General features: G+C 36.0%; 1 protein-coding gene across 5 annotated transcripts in view; it reads left to right on the forward strand.

Moving 5' to 3' along the window:
* The window catches only part of LOC134537745 (uncharacterized), a 34,771-nt gene extending 18,208 nt beyond the window's left edge, over positions 1-16,563 (forward strand). For all 5 annotated transcript variants that reach the window (XM_063378511.1, XM_063378513.1, XM_063378512.1 and 2 more), the window contains one exon: positions 10-16,563. In XM_063378511.1, coding sequence (XP_063234581.1) covers positions 10-2,065 — 2,056 coding nt within the window. In that variant the 3' untranslated portion in view covers positions 2,066-16,563. The remainder of the gene's footprint in view (positions 1-9) is intronic.
* The last annotated feature ends 2,877 nt before the right edge of the window (positions 16,564-19,440 follow it).

Genomic DNA, 19,440 nt, shown 5'->3' on the forward strand with positions numbered 1-19,440 from the left:
TTATTTCAGGAGAGGAATGGGTGCATATGCAAAAGCCCAAGAAAAGAGTGAGGAGATTAGTAATACTGGCTACAGGCTTCGAGAGACTGACAATAGGCTGAACCGGTCGAAACATCGCCAGCCTTCCCTTCAGAAGTCTGAATTTCCAGAGGAAAAGGTTCTAGTTGAGAAGAGCGCAGAAAGTCGGTCATCATCGGCCAGTAGTGAAGCACGCGAGAACAACTCATCCTCCCTGAGCTTGAAGGAACTGCGGCAGAAAGGACTTACAAAGTACGATGCTGAGCTGCTGTTGGCCCAAGGCTGCAAGTTCATGGGTTTGGAAGACTGTGATAGCATCAGCCATGCGACTCGTAAAGCAACTTCAGAAAGGATGCTCCTGGCAACGACTGTAAATCAAAACCAACAGGTTAGAAGACCAAGTGACGAAAAATACAGTAGAGACAGGGCTTGCAGAAGTTTGAGAAATAATCTGTCCCGGGCGAATGGTGAAACGTTTTGTGTGAAAAGGAGGAGGAGTGTGGTAGGTTCCAAATCTTGCCGCATATTACGTCGGACAAGTGGGAAAGTGCAGCACAAAAATTGTGACTCTACCACAAAAAATGTCATCTCTCCTCCAGTCAGTCACAACGCAGGTACGTTGATTGATGACATGCAGAGTAGTTCAAGTAATTGTTCGAACGAGAACAGCAGCGATGGGCAGAACGTTAACTGCAACCCTGTTGGGCGGAGAGATGCAGTCAGAAACATCGGCGATGAGAATGTTCCTAGTATCGTTTCCGAGCAAAAGGGGGCAGTGCAGAGCCATGAAAGACTCTGTAAAGAGGATGATAAAGTTATTTTATCAAATGAGAATACTAATAATGGTGATAGCTTAAAGGGCCATGTTAAAAACACTCAGTTGACTGAATTAAAAGAAAGTGAAATATTGCGACGGTCGGTAGAGCCAAATAATGATGCAGTGCAATCAAGTGAGAGTATAAAAGCACTGACATTGCATGAATCGTTAGAACAGATAACTCTTAATGAATCTTTAGAGCAATCTTCAAGTGAACATTCTTCTCGTGATATCGACATGGCAAGTGATGTTCATACTATTGAAAATGAGAACCAGATTCTAAACTGCTTGCCTAGTGTTCAGTTTGTGCGCAAAATGGTGATTGACAGTGATCTTGAAGATTGTTGGGAGCATCATTTAAAGCGGCTGTCTTCTAGCAGGTGTAATTCCAATGGCAGTGGGGGTTTTCTGGCTAGTGCTTCTGTTAAAGATGTAGATTTCCCTAGCAGTAATGTGTGTTTTAGTGGTGCTAGGGATTCTGATAAAAATTTTAAAGTTAGTGATAAGGATTTATCCGTTCCTGTTTCTTTGGAACACTGTAGTAAAAGAACTAAAGATATTTACGAGTTTGACGACAAGGAGGACAATGAATTGGATGAGCCTCAGCTGTTGCATCGTTCGAGAATGTCTGTCGTGGTGAACGGCGTGACGAACGGAAGCTGGGCGGGAGTGAAGGACTTTGCGTGCCGGGCAAAGAAAGCGGAGAAGTCGGTGGTCCAAGAGAACGGAGTGTGTCATCGCAGCGACAGCAGCACCCACTCTTCCAGCTCGGAGTCGACTCCCACCAAGTCGGAGGGTGGCAGGCTGAAACTGACGCTGCGCATGAAGCGCAGTCCAGTCCTGGACGAGGTGATCGAGTCGGGCAACAGTTTGAGCGAAGACAGCTTTGAGCCAGAGTACGAAGTGCTGCGAGTCGAAGGCGTGGGCAACGAGAATCACGTGTCCGATGAACGTGCGATCATCTCTCATCGGAAGAAGCGTCACAAATCGAAAGACAAGGACAAGAGGCATAGAAAGTTCAGAAACTTTGTGGAGTCGCGGGGCTCGGACGGCAAAGACAGAAATGTGTACTTGAAAGAAGAGACTGACGACTTCTACACTTCCGCGAGCTCTAGGGAACCGAAACTGTATCCCCCCATGAAACGCCTGAGACTGATCTTTGGTAACGAGACGCATACTATTGATATCCCATCTACTGCCACATCTAAATCCAGCACAAAATTTGCGTAGTAGTACTTTTTAGCTAGGTGATACGTTGCAAATTATAACTAGAGCACATTGAAGAAATGATAATGGTTAATACTTGTCTGTTCTACAGTTTTGTGAGAAATTATGTACATGGTTTATTTTTGTGTAAGTTTGTTATGCTATTAGTGTGTGTTATTTATTTTGAATTGTAAATTTTTATTTTTTTATATGCTTGAAAATGGACTATTTAAGTTAACACATATTGTATCTACTTAAATTATGGTGACATTTTTCTTGTATTTTTTATTGACTGTTATGCCAGTAACAATTTTGTTGCAAAAACATTTTGATAACTAATTGATGATTATTAAAAAAAAAGTTAGGAAAAAATTATTATGAATTTGGAAATGGGAGAAGAAATGAATCCTGAAATAAAAATTATGTACAAGCTTGGATGGCGTAGTTGATACATTCGAGGTGTTGTCAAGAGAGCACATTAAAGTTTGGAGAAGTAAACTTTTTGCAGTAAATATCATGTTTACATGGTCTTTGAATTTTATTAAAACACTTGAGATTAGTTAATTTTTAAACGTGACAAATATTTTTGCCCATCTTCCCTTCCACTTTAACTTTTTCTGTGTGTTGAATTTTTTTTCAATCATAAAAAATATATAATTCAGTGTATAGTTGGTGGAGTGTTGTAATTGAGATTTCTACGAGTTTTCTTAAAATCTGCTTCCACCTAGTTGTGTAGCCTTCTGCATTATTTCAAAGTTAATGTTGAAGGGGACTTTAAGGCTTGCTGCCATGTGATGGTCACTTTCAGTTGCGTAACTTGTAGCAACATATAGTATTACAATGATATTTGTTGAAAAATTATCTTTTAAAAAAAGCCATTTGCAGTGACTCAGATCATCCTCTGTGCTCGCTGTACACGAAATATCCGACAAGCAAAATATACTACACTTCTCTCACACCAGCACAGTAGGGATGCCATAACAAACATTATACTTGGGCCTCTTAAGTGCCACTGCGGGTAAATATATTAAAATATATTTCTGTGTTATAGGTGGGGGTAATTTCCTCCATTTAATAATCCTTTAATTTGTGTAGATACGTGAGCTTTAAATTATTAATTCTCTTTTCTGTTGACATTAATGAATATAAACTGGTGATTTGAAACATTTTTATGGACATACCCCATTGCTGGTTTTCATTGTGTTCGTCTGACTAATTCCTTTCACGACATTCTCTATGCTGTGTATGCATTCACACATTTGACATCGGCTGATTTTAGCTTCTTTTTTTTTTTGTGTGTGTATTCATCTTGTCTATTTGTGGTTTTTCTATGTCATATAGTAAAAACTAGCAATGGTGTGTGTACACAAGAATGTTAAAGCAATCTTCACCATTGCAAGAGTCATTCAAAGGACGTACAGTATAAACTTTGGTAACAGCATTTGCACGTGTTTTTAAGAGATTGGTTTGTGTTGCTCTATGGTTTCCTTCCCCCTGTTTATCATTTTTAATTTTTTCCTGTTACTGGCCTGACAGTTGCTACTTTTGCATATTTGTTTTATATTTTTGTGAACTTATGTACGTTCCTTCATGTTATTGTGGACTAAATGTCAGATATGTTTTTCAATCTGTGCACACATGTTGTTCTTTAATTAAAACATTCTTGGTGTGCTCGACAAAACTTGTGAATAGTTGTTAAACTGCTGTTCATAAACTTTTAATAATGTATGCTGTTATGGCCTTTTAAGGAATTAATATTTTTGTGTTCTAATTACTGTACATCCTTTTTTTTTGTAGTATGTACTTATATCGTGCCTGGCGTAAAGATTAAATGGTTAACATAGTTGTATACTATACATATTTATGTACCGCATGTATTCTCTACTATGCAGCCTGCTTTACTGACCCTTATGTGTAGGCAGAGCTGCCATTTAATATAATACCAGTATTTTTTTTTAACTCAAAACTTACTGCATGTTTTATAGAATTGAAAGAGAAATTACGTAAAATTTTTTTTGCAATAACCATTAAAATAATATTAATAGTAGTGAAAACATCAGACAAGCCTAAATCACAGAGGAGATAAGAACCAGAGGCGAAATCAGCTGTGCACACCCGAACTCGCCGTGTTGACACATCGTAGGCTAGCCGCCATTTTTGTGGCAAGTATAATTCTGGCGTTGGTATAGCGTTTTAAACTTTGGGATGCTGCAGAGATCAGTTTTATGAAAATGAATGAGTTTCGTAAACGTTTTGGAGCCACTTGGTGCTCGGCACCAAACTGTTCAAACAACAGTGGTCAACCTGAAAAAAGAAGCTTCTTCAGATTTCCTATAGATGAAATACTGTAAGTAAAAATAACGTGTCAACCTAGTACCTATAAGTTCTGCAATGTTGATTCCACAACTTGCAAAATGTGGCTGTTACTTTCCTTCTTCTATTTGTTATATTAATTATCAGTAATATTTTAGAGTGTAATGTGGGTTTGTTAACTTATTCAGTAAACAAATATAGGAATTATCGCGATTAAAATTGGCGTAGCGTGTTAAAATAAAATAGCTGCTTATAGACCTATAAGTGTTCGAGTAAAACCATCAGAGTGCTTTAAAACACAAGTGATGGACTAAAATTTTCATTTATATGTACTTTTTTCATATGGGTACATATAGTGTTGAGTAATGATTTCATAACATTGAAACATAATCAGTTGTTACCTAACCTAAGGTAAACCTAACCAAACATAATTGTAACCTAATAAACCTTATCCCAATGTAATCTAACCTTATCATACTTAACAAATGAGGGTAAATGTTCCGTATTGCGTATCCAGGTGTATCCAGATATACCTTTGATCCTGATGGCATGATCCTGTACAACTGAACCTTTGGTACATGATGCTTTTTTTTAGCAGTGGGGATGAGCGTAGCGCCGACGTATTTTACAGCGCGAAAGCTGATATAAAAAATAAATTATTTGTAAGATAAATTACATCAGGTTTCGCGCTACGCCTCAGCATTACGTGTCTCTCCCACTGCTAAAAAAAAAAAAAAAAAAAAAAAAGCATCATGTTCCACAGGGTCAGCTGTACAAGACCGTGCCATCAGAATTGTACCATCAGGACCACAGGGTTAACTTGGATACGCAATACGGAACTTTCACCCAAATGAGATTAAGTTAGTTCTTTAGTAAAAACAGGAATTTTTTTTTCAGGACTTTTGCATGAGAAGTTATTCCTGATATTTACTATATAATTTGAATTTATTGCAACAGGTTGACTACCTACTGTCCTAGAACTATGCCTATTACTTTCCATGCTTTACGCACTTAGATAAGTACCAAAAGAAAGGAATGATTAGTGTGTACATCATTTGTGTTTTTATATATATATATATATTTCTGGAGGATCAAATGCAACAAATTTGATATAGGTCTTCCCACTATGTTTTCTTGTATGCAGATATAGTCATGGATTGTGTGCTGTATAACCTCTGATTTCACGCAAATAAAATATTTCGTAAGTTGCCTATGCAAACACGCCGTCACACACGGACAAATAGGCTCGTCACTTAACTAAACACGCTCTAACACAACAAAAAATCACCGTCTCATAATACTTCACCACTAGCCAATCTACGCATGAATCGTAACTGAATGCATTCGTTACGTATGGTCCACGCATTAAAACTTAATGGCAAATTGAATATAATTATGTGTCGAGTAGAAATTTTACGGAATAATGATCCATACTTCAGGAAAACGTAGCATTCAACATGTGTTTATGAGCAGCGCACACGCCACAAACATGGCGGCCAACTTTTCGACTGTGTGCTGTCGAGTGCGCCTCTATTTCGTCTCTGGTTCACTTATATACTCTGTGCCTAAATCATGTATCATTTGTATCTTTTTTTTTTTTTTTTTTACTTGAAACATGGAATAATCTTGTAGATAAGTAAACAGCATATTATTACTAGACACCTGTATGCAGTAAAATTCTTTATTGAAGTTCATTTCATTTTTTAAATTGTAGACCATGTAATTTACCACTTGATTTTGAGAAAAGACTAGCCAGAATATTTTACTTCAAAAAAAAAAACAGACTTGGCACTGCTTAGCAAAATGTAGTGTCAAGTTCTACATTGAATAACAATGCTCAAGTGTCACATGTACACTTTTTCTCAGCAATGATTTCCATTACTGATCACATTGTTCAATAGTGTTGGCTTAAAATTAGCTAACATGGAACACCCCACAGCATGTGAGAAATTATTATAATGATATCAGTCTGTCTTGTATGCCTTTTTCTCCCGAAGTTGTTAATTTAAGGATAAAGTTATGTAATATTTTATACATATCGTTAATTTACCATGCTTATCTGTAATAATCCACTTTTTTCCCGATAAACCTTACTTCTCAAATGATTCATTGTAATTTATTGCAAGACATTTTTCTTTAAATTCCGCCCACTGCAGACAAGTGAATCAACATATATTCGGCGATCTTTTATCTGGAATTCTTTCATTTGGTACATTTGGTAATCTGACACCAATTGAGCTGCTCGTGTCAAGGTTTTTTTTTTTTTTTTTTGTAGGTTCTGAACGCAACATGATTTATTGGTAAATGTGTGTAATTGCGGATTTTCCTTTAATAAAATAACAACATTTAGATAGTGGTACTTTTCAACATTACAGATCTTTCTCTATTCACCCTAAAAACAGCATTTGAAAATTCTTGCTGGATTCCGAGAAACTCACATTTATAGGCAAAGTGGTGTATTGACGTCAGTTTAAAGTTCCCGCTACATTTAACTATGTGTGTTTTTGTACTGCGTTCGCTAAGTGTGAATTTGTGTTAATAAGGAAATAGTCCCGTGAATAATTTGTTTTGGTACTACTTGTGGCAAGCATGGTTTTATATTAAGGAAAATAGTCCTTTATAATCCAACACATGTTTTTGTGATTGCAAGTATAAAGACAAATAAATGAAGGGAGACTGGTGCAGTAACACGAATTCCATCTGTGCTTGCTATAGTGACGTTAAATTATATTGTGATATAATAGCGCAGCCAAGACTGTTTTCCACGAGAGTGATTTTCCTGATTGTTGTCACCACCCTGCTGTTTCTTTTACGCTATCTGCAACCTGATCCTGTGGTTCTCCGGATATCCTTATGAATATAACAAGGCCGGGTCTTTTTCCAAAAAGACTGAGTTTTTATGTCGGTGTGTTACGACCGCTGCCAAGACTATTTTCCACCCTAGTGAGTTTTCCAATTCAAGTGAAAATCAAAGAATATTTAACAATATTCACTTTCAGAAATTTATTATTTTATTTACGGAAAAGTCGCTCATCTAGAAATTCGCCAACTTTTTTAACAGACACATTTGGGTATTTTTTCCTTGCCATAGCAGCTCATTACAACTTGTTTTAGATTTGAGAGCTTTATATTGAAATTGAAAAAAAGAATTCTTCACCCGATATTTTAAAAAATTTCAATGAACTTGTTTCAATTTTTACATGTCTATTTTTTTTATATATATCATTACAATTTTCTAAATTTCATATTATTAATGGAAATGTGGCATTTTGAGAAACAGGTGTCTACATCTGTTCAAAGTATGTGTGGAAAATTGGGTTAAATATCCATCTCACTCAGACTGTTGTAAATTATGGAAGTTAATTTATTTGTGTGGTACATGAATATGTACAGTGAGGTATGTGGCTAAGGTTCATAGTTTGTCATGGAATGACCTTTATTTCAGATTTAGGCACCGTGAAAGCTTAGTTTTTGTTTGGTAAGATTGATTGGAAAGTTTTCAAAATTTGAGTTTGGCTAATGCTGTTTCGGAAATTGAAATCTGCATTACTTGGTGATGCAATTAATAGTAAAAAATGGCCAAACACTTAAGCCTGAAATAAAACTTATGCCAAGTTAACTGGAGATTCCAAAATGCGGAATAACTCTTCCCCGTAATGTTTTTGAAACAAACCTTTAAAGTAGTTTATGTAAATATGCTTATTATTTGGAAATTTTTTTTGTACCTTCATAAAGTTTTCTTTCACATCCTTTTCCCAAAAGTCCATCTTTATGATATTTGTTGTATTTTCTATATATATATTTATAGGTATATGGCTAAATGTAGTTTGCATCGTTGAAATTTTTTGTACTTTTTGAATGTGCATTATATTGAAACTCAGTACATATGTTGCTTCAAGCAATGGCTGCAGTGCAATTGAGATACGTATTTATTCAGGGACTTTAAACTGGTGTGCCTATAGTTGATGGAATGGTAGAAACCTTATATTGGTAAAATTTATGCTGTCCGCAATTAAGTTAAAATTTTGTTTAGAATAATGCCTAAAATTTACTTCCTGACATTAGTTGCTGTTAAATAATTTTTATGTGTGTGTAATGTAAAGTTGTAAAAACATATAAGTTAAATAAAATTATTTATTGATTACATTCTTTTGCAGGTCAGGTGATAAAATTTTAGAATGTTGCTGAAATGTTATCAGGTGAAAGTTATTGGATGAAAAAAGCTCTTTTCTTCTTCCTTTTTTTAAAATTGCAATTTAAGATATGTATGTTATAATTTTTATCATATTCAACAATATATTGAATTTTTTTAATAGAAAAAAGGCAAATAATTTTGTGTAATATTTCACCTGGGAAATTCTACTTCACTTGAAACATTTGCATTTGTCTCATTACCAAATGTTAAAAGTTTTTATTTGTATGGCAAGAGCATATTACTACTTGGTTGTCAGTAATTTTGTATCTGATAAAATTGATTTTGATATTGTGTAATTAATCTCCAGAATGTGCTTTGCTAGCGAATTTTATGTGGTGAATGCAACATATGCATTTAGTCTTTTGTTTTTCTAAATGGTTTATGCATATCATGCATATTAATGTAATGTAAAAATATTTTACAATTTTTTTTTTTTTTTTTACTTTTTATAGGCTGTTTAGTAATTTGGGTATGCTTGGTTAGATTGGTATGCAGTTAGGATTATTTTGAAATTTTTATATTATTCCTTTACTCATCAAAATATGAAAAATGTTGTGCAATATTACATATACAAAAGTTGGTTATTCAGTTGGTGTATAATATTCCATTCCAGGTTTAAACCTTGTGGAACACATTTCAGTAATGAAATGATAAGTTATGTCAGTAAACCTTATTAAAATTGTTTCTATTTTGACTGTCATTGTCTTAGAATGCACAGTACAGTGACATTCCAATTAACTTTTTGTCTTTCTCTGAAATTAGTACTTTAATTGAACATTTGTTGCCAGTACTAGTACTTGATATAAACGAGTTTGGGGTTTGTTCATCTGTGTAATTAATTTTACAGATGATTCCCATAAAATCTAGGTTTCTCTATGTTCATGTATTAAAACAATTTTTTCTTATGTTTGTTTAAAGGTAGCTGCAATTGTTTATTGCTGTGAATTGTAGGAAACTAATATAATATTTTTACTTCTTGGACATGGGAATGGTCTTTTAACTTTCCACCTGACTGGCAATAAATAAAATAAATCTGCAGATGATTGTACCATTACACATGTGAGATACGGAGGTTATTGCGTGTAGATGTGCTTGATTCCCTTAAAATAATATTGTGACTTTTTCTAGATCGTTTTGCGATTTCTATATTAATTAATACTCAGACCTATAAGAAGACATATTTATTGTTATAATCATTGTTTCTCATACTTTTTTTTACAAGTGTGCACTAACTCTTTTATGTACGAGGGATGTTCCGAAAATAAGTTTTATAGTTTTTTTTACTGAAAAGCTTTATTACAAGTAGAAAAATTCAATTTCTTGGCAAAAAACAATTGCTTGTCTAATTTTTCTACGTGGTTGCCTGTGACGTGGGTACTTTGGTTGTACCGTGAACTAAATTTCAAGGAACGCTCCTGATTAAAATTATTTCCAGAATATTTCAGAAAGTTCTTCCCAGCCGGTCGCATCGCTTCTTACGGAAACACTAGTCTTACGTGCTCTTTCATAGCACTCGACGGCACACACTTCCATTCAGGACCATGTTTCCAGCACGCGTCTTTCTGCCATGTTGGCTGGCACTCGACTGAGCTGGGGCACTGTGTTCTGCAGCTTGTACCCATTCTTCAGCACACTTTGTACGCGCCGTTTCTCCTCTGCTCTCGCTCTTCCCGTCGTGAGTTCAGGGAAGATGGTCATTTTTTATGACGATGGGTTTTCTCACTGGTGTGGTACAGCTTCTCTGTTAAAATAAAAATTACAAACTTATTTTCAGAACGTCCCTCGTAGTTACGACGGGCAAAGAATCTTTATGCCTTATTATGACGGCGAGCAAGATGTCACAGTCGGATTATTGAACATCTGCCTGTTTCATTGTGTTTTGATGTTGGAAAACTTGATTCTTTAAATTTTAATTCAACTGTGAGTTGGTGCATACATACATACATACATACATACACACACACACATGCACGCACGCACGTGTATGTATATATGTATGTATCTTGCATGTAGTTTGCAAATATGTATTTGAGAATTCATGTCTAGAAGCAGCCTTGTGAACATATTTTATAACTTAACCTATCTTTTTTTTTTTTTTTTTTTTTTAGCTATTCTTTACGCGTATGAATATTCAGGATTCTTGGCATGCCTATGTAATCCAGTTCCCCCATATTCAGGAATGTGTGACTATTTTTAATTTAAGTTTACACGTTACCTATTAATCATTCAGTGCTTCAAGATTTTCAAAAACTATCTACTTAAAAGTGACTACACCAAGCCCCAGTCAGGTGGTGTAAAGCTTTACCTATGGTCGAGCCAGATATATAATATATAATTGTAGTCAAAACTAAATATCTTTCCAAATTTTAACATTGTAATTTTTGGCGTATGAGAAGACACACAACGTGTAAGACAAGGTGAACTGTCAGGATTGAAAAGTGAATATTAAATTCTACCTACATATAAGATACAAGGCAACTTGGTCTTTGGTGTCAAAGTAGCACAACCTTGGTTTTGTCTACATGCAGTCTAAAACTATTCTGCGAGGTATTTTAAGAAGAAATTATGTGAGTAGGGAAGCTATAAAAAAAGACTGCTTTGGTTTTGCTAACTATGAAATAATAATCGGAAGTCAAGACAGCAGTGATGAACAGGAGGAACTTGTTGATGAGCATCTTTATATTAAAAAGAAAATGGGAGATCAGTTTTAACTACATTATTTTTAAATTTTTGCAGCTTAGGAAAAAAAAATACCACAAAGTAAAACAACATATGCGAACCACAGTCAAGTCTTTCTAGTAATATTTCTTCCCAGTATTATTTCTTTTACTTCTACGAATTCTGACTCTTGAGTTACAGCAGTCCTAAGTATTGCTAGTTGTGCAAATTCTATGGAAAAATAATGTAAGTACCAACTTATATGCTGGAAAAATCTGTATGCTGTTTAGTTTCCCATTGCATTTGTTTTATCAAGCCTGGAAGAAGTTTAGTCGCAGATATTTCAAGAGAGCCAATCAAGTGGCTTTCTAATTCAATTCGTTGAAGTTTTAATTCCAAATTCATTACACACTACATAAATTACAGTTTGTAAATTTGTAGTTTTCAGGTACTTGCTTACCATTTTGTTTTGATTTTTTTAAAAGCTACTTTTGTAACTCATATCCATGGATTGTGTTAGCAGTTTTATTTTAATAGCCACTGTCCTGTAGAATGTTTTTTCACCCTTGCAAACATATCCATGAGGTCACTGTTGGAAATGCTCACGTGTGGTATAAGCACAAACTAAATTATGTGCAGCATTGAATAAATCAGTATCTTCCGTTGCAGAAGTGGGGTAGTGAAATTTCACAGCACTTCAAGAGAAACCAGACTGTTTTAATTGTAAAGAACAATTAAGAATGTTGAATCCTTAAAAATTATGTTTTTTTTTTTTTTTTTTTTTTTTTTTTTTAAGTGATTGTAAATGGAAAACCTATTTTGCAGTGAGCAAATTGCAGATAGTTTTTTTATTGATGTTCTTGTCTCTTATTTTGTAGATGTGCTTGTGTTGACTGTTTTGATTGTACAGTGTATAAAATTTTATTTTGGTGTGAATGAAATTGTTAAAAATATTGACAATTATATGAGGCCTGTAATCTTATGCCATACATTGTTTGTATTGTTGATGCACTCTTTGTGTATAGTTTCAAATTTTAATTTATGCAACATGAAAAAAACTGTGTTAGTAGTGTGTATTTTCTTGCATGTGTGAATATTTTTTGTCTGTTTTGTGGTTGACAGTTGTTATTGTTTTATAGTTTCCTGTCATTTTGTGTTTTTGCTTTCTCAGTATTAATTTTTTTTTGTAATTCCTATATCTACTATGGATATTTAATGTGTTCTATTGCTGGGATGTTCCACAAGTAATATCACAAGTTAAATAACTCTTTTGTTCTTAGTATCTCTGATTTTGTTTTGTGAAGTTTACTTTTTAATGTGGTGTAATGCTTCTGATGTAAACGTATTTAATTCTTTCAGACTATGCAGTAGTTTACCAAATGAGAAGTAGTTTGTAAAAAAAAAACGAATCTGCCAGAATTTACGGTTATACCAATGGACAGGAATTTTTTGTGATAAAGTTTGACTGCTCATTAGACTGCAATAATGCAATAAGGTATACCTGCTCTAGTGTTTTCTTCCTTGTTATTGGTGGCCGTCTGCAAGAGAAACCATTCCCTTGTTTGGCTGGGCCATTCAGGATGCTTTGGCGTCTACACGGAACGGCTGTGATTCATGTGCTGATAGTAGACATGTACCTGAAATAAAATCTACCAATCACAAAACACAGTTGATGCTGCAGTTTTGAATACACAGCTTGTCTCAAAAAATTTTCGAAAGTATATGTTCTTAATTATACACTATCTAAATAGGTATTGTCACGAATGTATAAATTATCCTTTTAAATACAGTTCCCAGGTTATATTTATGATTATTAGTTTGGTTTACTTAGAAGAGTCTTTTTATAAAGTTTTAAAAAATGTATAGTAAATGATTTGTCTCCATAGTATCTACAGCTATGCATCAAGCTGTCAATGGCAATTTGTAGTTTGAAGGATAGTGCAATTGAAACTTTTATAATCCAAAGTTTGTCATTGCATTTGACACTTGTGTATTTGTTTGATATCTGGCAATGTCCAGGATTTGATGGTTTGAGAAATCTTTGGGTTTTGCAACTTGGTCTGTAGCTTTGGACATTTGTCAGTATAACAGACAAGAACTTTTTAGAAGCTCCCTTGAAGTTACGAACTCTTTCCTCTGGTGGTTAGGCAATGTCACCTTTAATTATCATCAGACTTTAACCATGCAGTAAAGCTTAGGAGGCTGTGAATATTATTCTTGCAGCATTGCACCACCAATTGTGATTAAAACTTAAAAATATTAATTAAATAAAATTTAAAATCCAACGGGAGGAATTAGTGCATGATATACCTTTATTCTTTGTGTTTGGCTAAACACTGTTTCTGTACTTACAGCTCCTAACAATCACATCACCCGATTTAATGCTTGAAAAAATAGACCTGGTTTCTACAGTTATTTGATTCGTCATTAGAACAGACTTGATTTCTGAAAGCTGGCATGTTTATTCTGGTGTGATGGCAAGTGTCACTAAGCATTTTCATGAATAAGAGAAAAGGTAGGTTAATCTGTGCATAATTTCACGTGTCTCTTACTCAGATTGGGCAATTTTTGTAACTAGCTTTTAACAGGTGTTTCATCCCATGTCAACCAGCTCTCTTAACATCTCTTAAAGTCTTGTTGCTTAGGTACTTAAGGTATTAGTGCTGCAGTGCTGCCAACTATTACAGTGTGTCCATCATAGTTATTTATTTATATGTCCAGTAATGGAAAAACTTGATTGGCCTGAAATATCAGGTGTATCAACTTTTTTATGATAAATCTCGCGCATATATATTTTGGCTGTATTTATATGGCACAATAATTTTGGTTAAATTCATTGTAGCGTATGTGTGCTTTAAAAACATTTTTACCTCCGAGAAGATTCAAGTTCAAGAAGTGAATTATTACGTTAGTTTTATTAATGATTAGCTGTTTTTAGATTTGTATAATTAATAATTAGCTCATTTCTGTACAAGCATGTTAATAGTTTTGTAGAGTCCAGTATTTGGCGTGAACGTGATTGTGTGACATGGTCGACAGTTGGTGTGTAGATTCTCGTAATGATAGGGGGAATTCACGTGATGTGTAGATGAACCAAATGGGTAATGTTGCCACCAGTCAGTTAAGTTTAGAGAGGAAGTTACACCCCTGGGACCACACACACTGATGGAGATGGAAAATGTGTGTGAGCCAGATGATCAGACTTTCTCTTCGAGATGATTGAATTCCTGGTGTGTGCAACTTTTTTTTTTCTTTCCAGTAAACACTGAAGCAGACTTGAACTTTGACTAATTGTTGCGTTGACGTGGCATAGTTATGTCCTAGCATGAGGGTCCAGGGACCACCAAGGTTGCTGGTGCTGCCCTCATGTAATCACCACAATATTTCCTAAGGAACATAAGTTTTAAAGACAGAACATTCTGGTTGTTAATGTCTCTATCGCTGACGAGTATTGGCTGATCCATTTACTATAGATAGATGTTTTCTTGCCACAGTGGCAACAAACTCAATAACTTGCTACTGTGGGATTGCTGTTCATTTCATGGTTATTCTTAAATAAGAGGTAGTGTTTCAAATGCTGATTTATTCACGACTAGATTATCCATCACTTCTTCTGTATGGTAGTTCCACAACATTAACTACGAGTACAATTATCGTTTTCATCTTAACCTGTAAATTGACAACAGTCGTCCCTTTACGGCAACAGATAATTGAGCCCTTCAGTTAATCAAAACTTCAAACCTGAATGAAAGCAATAATAAGCCCCCCTGAGGATTATCAGAACCATATGTCCAATCTTCATGCTTCTCCTGCTTGGGGGATATTCTTTAACAAACTGCACGCGGGGCAGGGAACACAGGAATGGGTTCAGGACACCTAAACATAATCGTTAACGTCCTTATGCCAGTGTTATCGAATTGAGAGACTCGCAAAATACATTAGTGTTGGTTGCCGGTTACGTAGAGTAAGGATGAAACACACTCACTGTCAGACGGACAGCGGCCAAAAGGACTCTACTGCATGAGAAGCCGGAATCTCCCCCGGAACCGTGGGGCTCTTCTGTTTATATAGCGGTCAGCGGGGAGGCTATGTGTGTGTGGCTGGAGGAGTGCTGAGCCCCCACTCCTTCGATTTCTAACTAGAAAGCTGAGAGCTCGCTTCTGCCTCTCAGCTGAACGAAAAGCAACGTCCATAGTGGACGCTAAAACTGGGTCAATAAATCACGTGATACAGTGGTCTAAATGTATTTGAGAGCACGGATCTGCATTTCTTCTCGAGTTCCTTGCCACTTACAAACTGTGGTTTCCATACCTGCTTCTTGTATTTAGATTAAATATTTATGGGTAATTAAATTAAACTATAAAATAATTTAATTACAAGGGGTCCGATTTCTCACGATTGTGTTTGCATTAGGTGCATTTCATTGTATGCATAAATTGTGCTAACTGATGAGTGCCTGGAAGTGGGCAGCACTGGTGCGGTAATGAACTGGTAGCATTTGCTGTGATTATTTCTTCATAAGAATGTAAATCTTATTAGTTTTGTACAGCAGCCACTGTAGTATTTGTAGTAATTGGCAGCTAGCTTTACCCACAACTTCTTAGCATGTTATGTAGGAATTGCATTGAAAAGTTATAGCGAGATGCATCCAGAAAAACAGATGTGCAATCCTGTGTGAGTATAAAAGTGTCCTAAAAGTTGTGACATACATTATTTTCATGATAAATTACATAAAAATCCATTGAATAATTTTTACTAGGTGCTGTGACAGATAAGCAGACCAACAAACAAGATTTTAATTTTATTATTGCCAAAACTGCCACTATTTTGAAAATATATTCAAGTTTATTGTAGTGTTTTATTATATAGAAATACTCTCGTGGTTCAGTTGTATCAGTGTAATATAATTTGTGATATTGAAGTAAGTGTGTGACTGTGATATTATTTGTGGAATAGTTCCCTTATATTTTTATAACACTATAAGGGTTAGCATTTAGCCATCAGCTTCCACTGCCTTGTTTACCATGCTCTCTGGAACAGCTCCCTTGGTGACTTGAAGTTTGTTATTTGAATACACTGCTAGAAGTTGTATCATCTAAGATGAAAGTATGCGTGATCCTGGTGTAAATTTTCAGTGATATTTTGTATTTGTGTCTGCCACTAAGGTAATTAGTGAAGTTAATATTGTGTAAGCTGGTAATTATGTTTATATGTAAAAATATTTTTTTTTTATTTATATGATTGTGAAGGTTGGATTCTAATCTTTGTTTGTAAATATTTTTTTTAGGATCTGCATTTAGTGGTTTGTATCATATGTTTTTGAAGATATTAAAATTCTTTTTGGTGAAAAAAAAAACCAAACTTTCCTCGAAACACCTCTAATTTTTTGGCTTCTTTACAACTGTCATGGCTCTGTGTTTTTTTGCGTAGCTTTGTTATAGTACTCTAAATATGTAATTTATTGTTTTAGTGTTGTGGTATGAAACCTGCATCCACATGCAGCCTGTGGACAGTTAAGCAAGCTTCATTTTTGCTTACAATCTTCAGAAGTAGAAAGAGGTGGGCTGCGTATAAGAAAGACATCTGGTAGCATATTTATGACTGATCACTGTATAATGGATGCATTTTATAACTAGTCCAAGAAATCTCGCTTAGGTTTGTTAAATCAATTTAAAGAGCAAAATAAATTAAAGTGAAAGAAAGACATTTAAACTCATTTTTCTTGAATGGTTTTGCCACCCAAAGTATAAATTGTAATTTCAATGTTGAAATTTACTTATTATATTAATTGAATATTTAAGCGTCTCTTAAATTCAGAAATGTATTATATTCACTTTGTAACACTTTATTTGGGAGATCCAAAGTAAATATTATCAAAACACTTATTTAAATGTCTGTAATGTTACAGTTATACTAAATAACACCAAACAAAATCTTGTGTGCATGTAGGGGGAGGGGGCCGGGCTGTTAAATTTAATGGTATTATGAGTTTGATATAGTGCATCCTGTAAAGCTAAAAGGTAATGACCACTGGTTCAGTGGTGCCAATTAACTTGCAGACATAAACAATTTTGTGGATAACAGAAGCAGTGAGTACAAGTAAAATCTTCGTAAAGCCCACCCTTAGATGTTGTACAGGCAAGTCTGAATGTGATGCTGCAGGTTCATCACATAAATTGGCAAAAAAAAACAAGACATTTGGTATAAAGTACTTCCTACGACAGGTCTTCGAATTTGCAGCTAAATCTATACACATATATATATATGTATATATATGTGTATTTTAAATAAACTATTTATGATGAAATGCTAAGTGCCTGGGTAATGTCCATTGAACAAACATTTGCTAATACTGCAAATCTCATCTTTTGTCCGGAAAGTAATAGGACTGATTTTCTTCCGCTGCGACTGTAATTCGGAGCATGCGCGCACCAACTGAATTCGGTAGAGGTTCCTAGCTAACGAACGAGCGGCTGGTCAGTTGTCTCCGAGCAGCTGGAGAGTCAGGACAGGCTTTCTCGCGCGACGTGTTTCTGTTGGTGGTGCAAGCCAAAAATGCAGTGTTCGTTAGAGCAGAGGTACGCGATTAAATTCTGTGTGAAACTCAGTAAATCTGTGACAGAGACGTTTGATATGATCAAGCAGGCTTACCCAGATGATGCTTTAGCAAGAAGTGTTGTGTTTCAGTGGCACAAGGTCTTTTCGGAGGGCCGGGAAGAGGTCACCGATGACAGTGCTGGAAGACCTTCGACTTCGACAAACCCCGACAATGTGACTCGTGTGCGCAAAGTTTTGAACTCAGACCATCGATTGAGTATTCGTTTAATTGCCCAGATGTTAAATTTACCAAAATCTGTAGTTCATGACATTGTGACAGAGCATTTGAACATGCGCAAGGTGTGCGCGAAGATGGTCCCAAAAGTGCTCACTGACAACCAGAAAATGCGGCGAGTGGAAGTGTGCCAAGAAAATTTGAACATGTGTGAAAGTGACCCCCAATTTTTTAATAACGTAATCACAGGTGACTAAGTCATGGATCTTTGAATATTATTCTGATACAAAGAAGCAATCTTCCGAGTGGCACACGCCGGCGTCTCCTCGCCCAAAAAAGGGAAGAATGAGCAAATTCAAAGTGAAAACGATGCTTATTGTCTTTTTTGACATCAAAGGCATCGTCCACTGTGAATTTGTTCCTCCTGGACAAACCGTCAACGCCAAGTTTTACGTGGAAGTGCTCAAGAGACTCAAAGGAAGGGTCAATCAGGTCTGACAAGACATCGCAGCCGACTGGAAGTTGCACCACGACAACGCCCCGGCTCACACCGCCTTTCTTGTGAACAGCTACCTGACCAAAGCCGGCATCCCAACGCTTCCGCAGCCGGCCTACAGCCCAGATGTGGCCCCCCGGACTTCTTTTTGTTTCCTCGCTTAAAAAGGCAAATGAAAGGTGAGCATTTTGAGACGACAGATGGGATCCAAGTAGCTTGCACCGCGGCTCTCAAGGCTATTCCGTAGAATGCCTTCCGTGACGCCTTCAATGCTTGTAAATCGCGGTGGCAGCGCTGCATCGACGCAGAAGGAGCCTACTTTGAAAGTTTTTAAAGAATTGTAACGATTGGCTCAATAATTTTTTTTTTTAATCGACTCAGTCCTATTACTTTCCGAACAAACCCTGTATATGGGATCCACAGAACAAAAATTAAAATATATATATATATTTTTTTTCATTAGCTTCAGTCCTTCAATCCCATAGTTTGCCTAGAACTTGAATAGGGTGGAAACATTGTCTGTCCTCCTAAAAGCATTTTAAACAATTTAAGAATATTTTGGTTGCCTCCCACTGGAAGGCCCTCATCGGACAGGCTCTCTACAAATGGTACTCAATTGTTTACAGTAGAGGCAGCAGGACGGCCTCTCCTTTAGTGCATCCTGCCTCCCACCACATAGCTCCTCACATTGTGGTTGTTGTTTGGATAGACCTGGCAGACATTGCTGTACTGTGCTGGATCCTGGTGTTGAACCCATCGAGACCATATGTCCTCGGGTTGACTGAGGCCCCACGTATGGCACAACTGCTAGGGCATCTTCAGGTGGTAAGACTGGATGTGTAACTATTTGTCGTGAACTTAGTGGTTCTCACACTGGTCTTGCGACCTGTGGGTCTTGTTCAACATCTCTGGCTACTGCCAATAATTCCTCCACCACATTCCAGGTGGCTCCACGCAAAAAAAGG

Source organism: Bacillus rossius, chromosome 12 (assembly GCF_032445375.1).
Source record: "Bacillus rossius redtenbacheri isolate Brsri chromosome 12, Brsri_v3, whole genome shotgun sequence".
In the NCBI taxonomy this organism is placed as follows: domain Eukaryota; kingdom Metazoa; phylum Arthropoda; class Insecta; order Phasmatodea; family Bacillidae; genus Bacillus; species Bacillus rossius.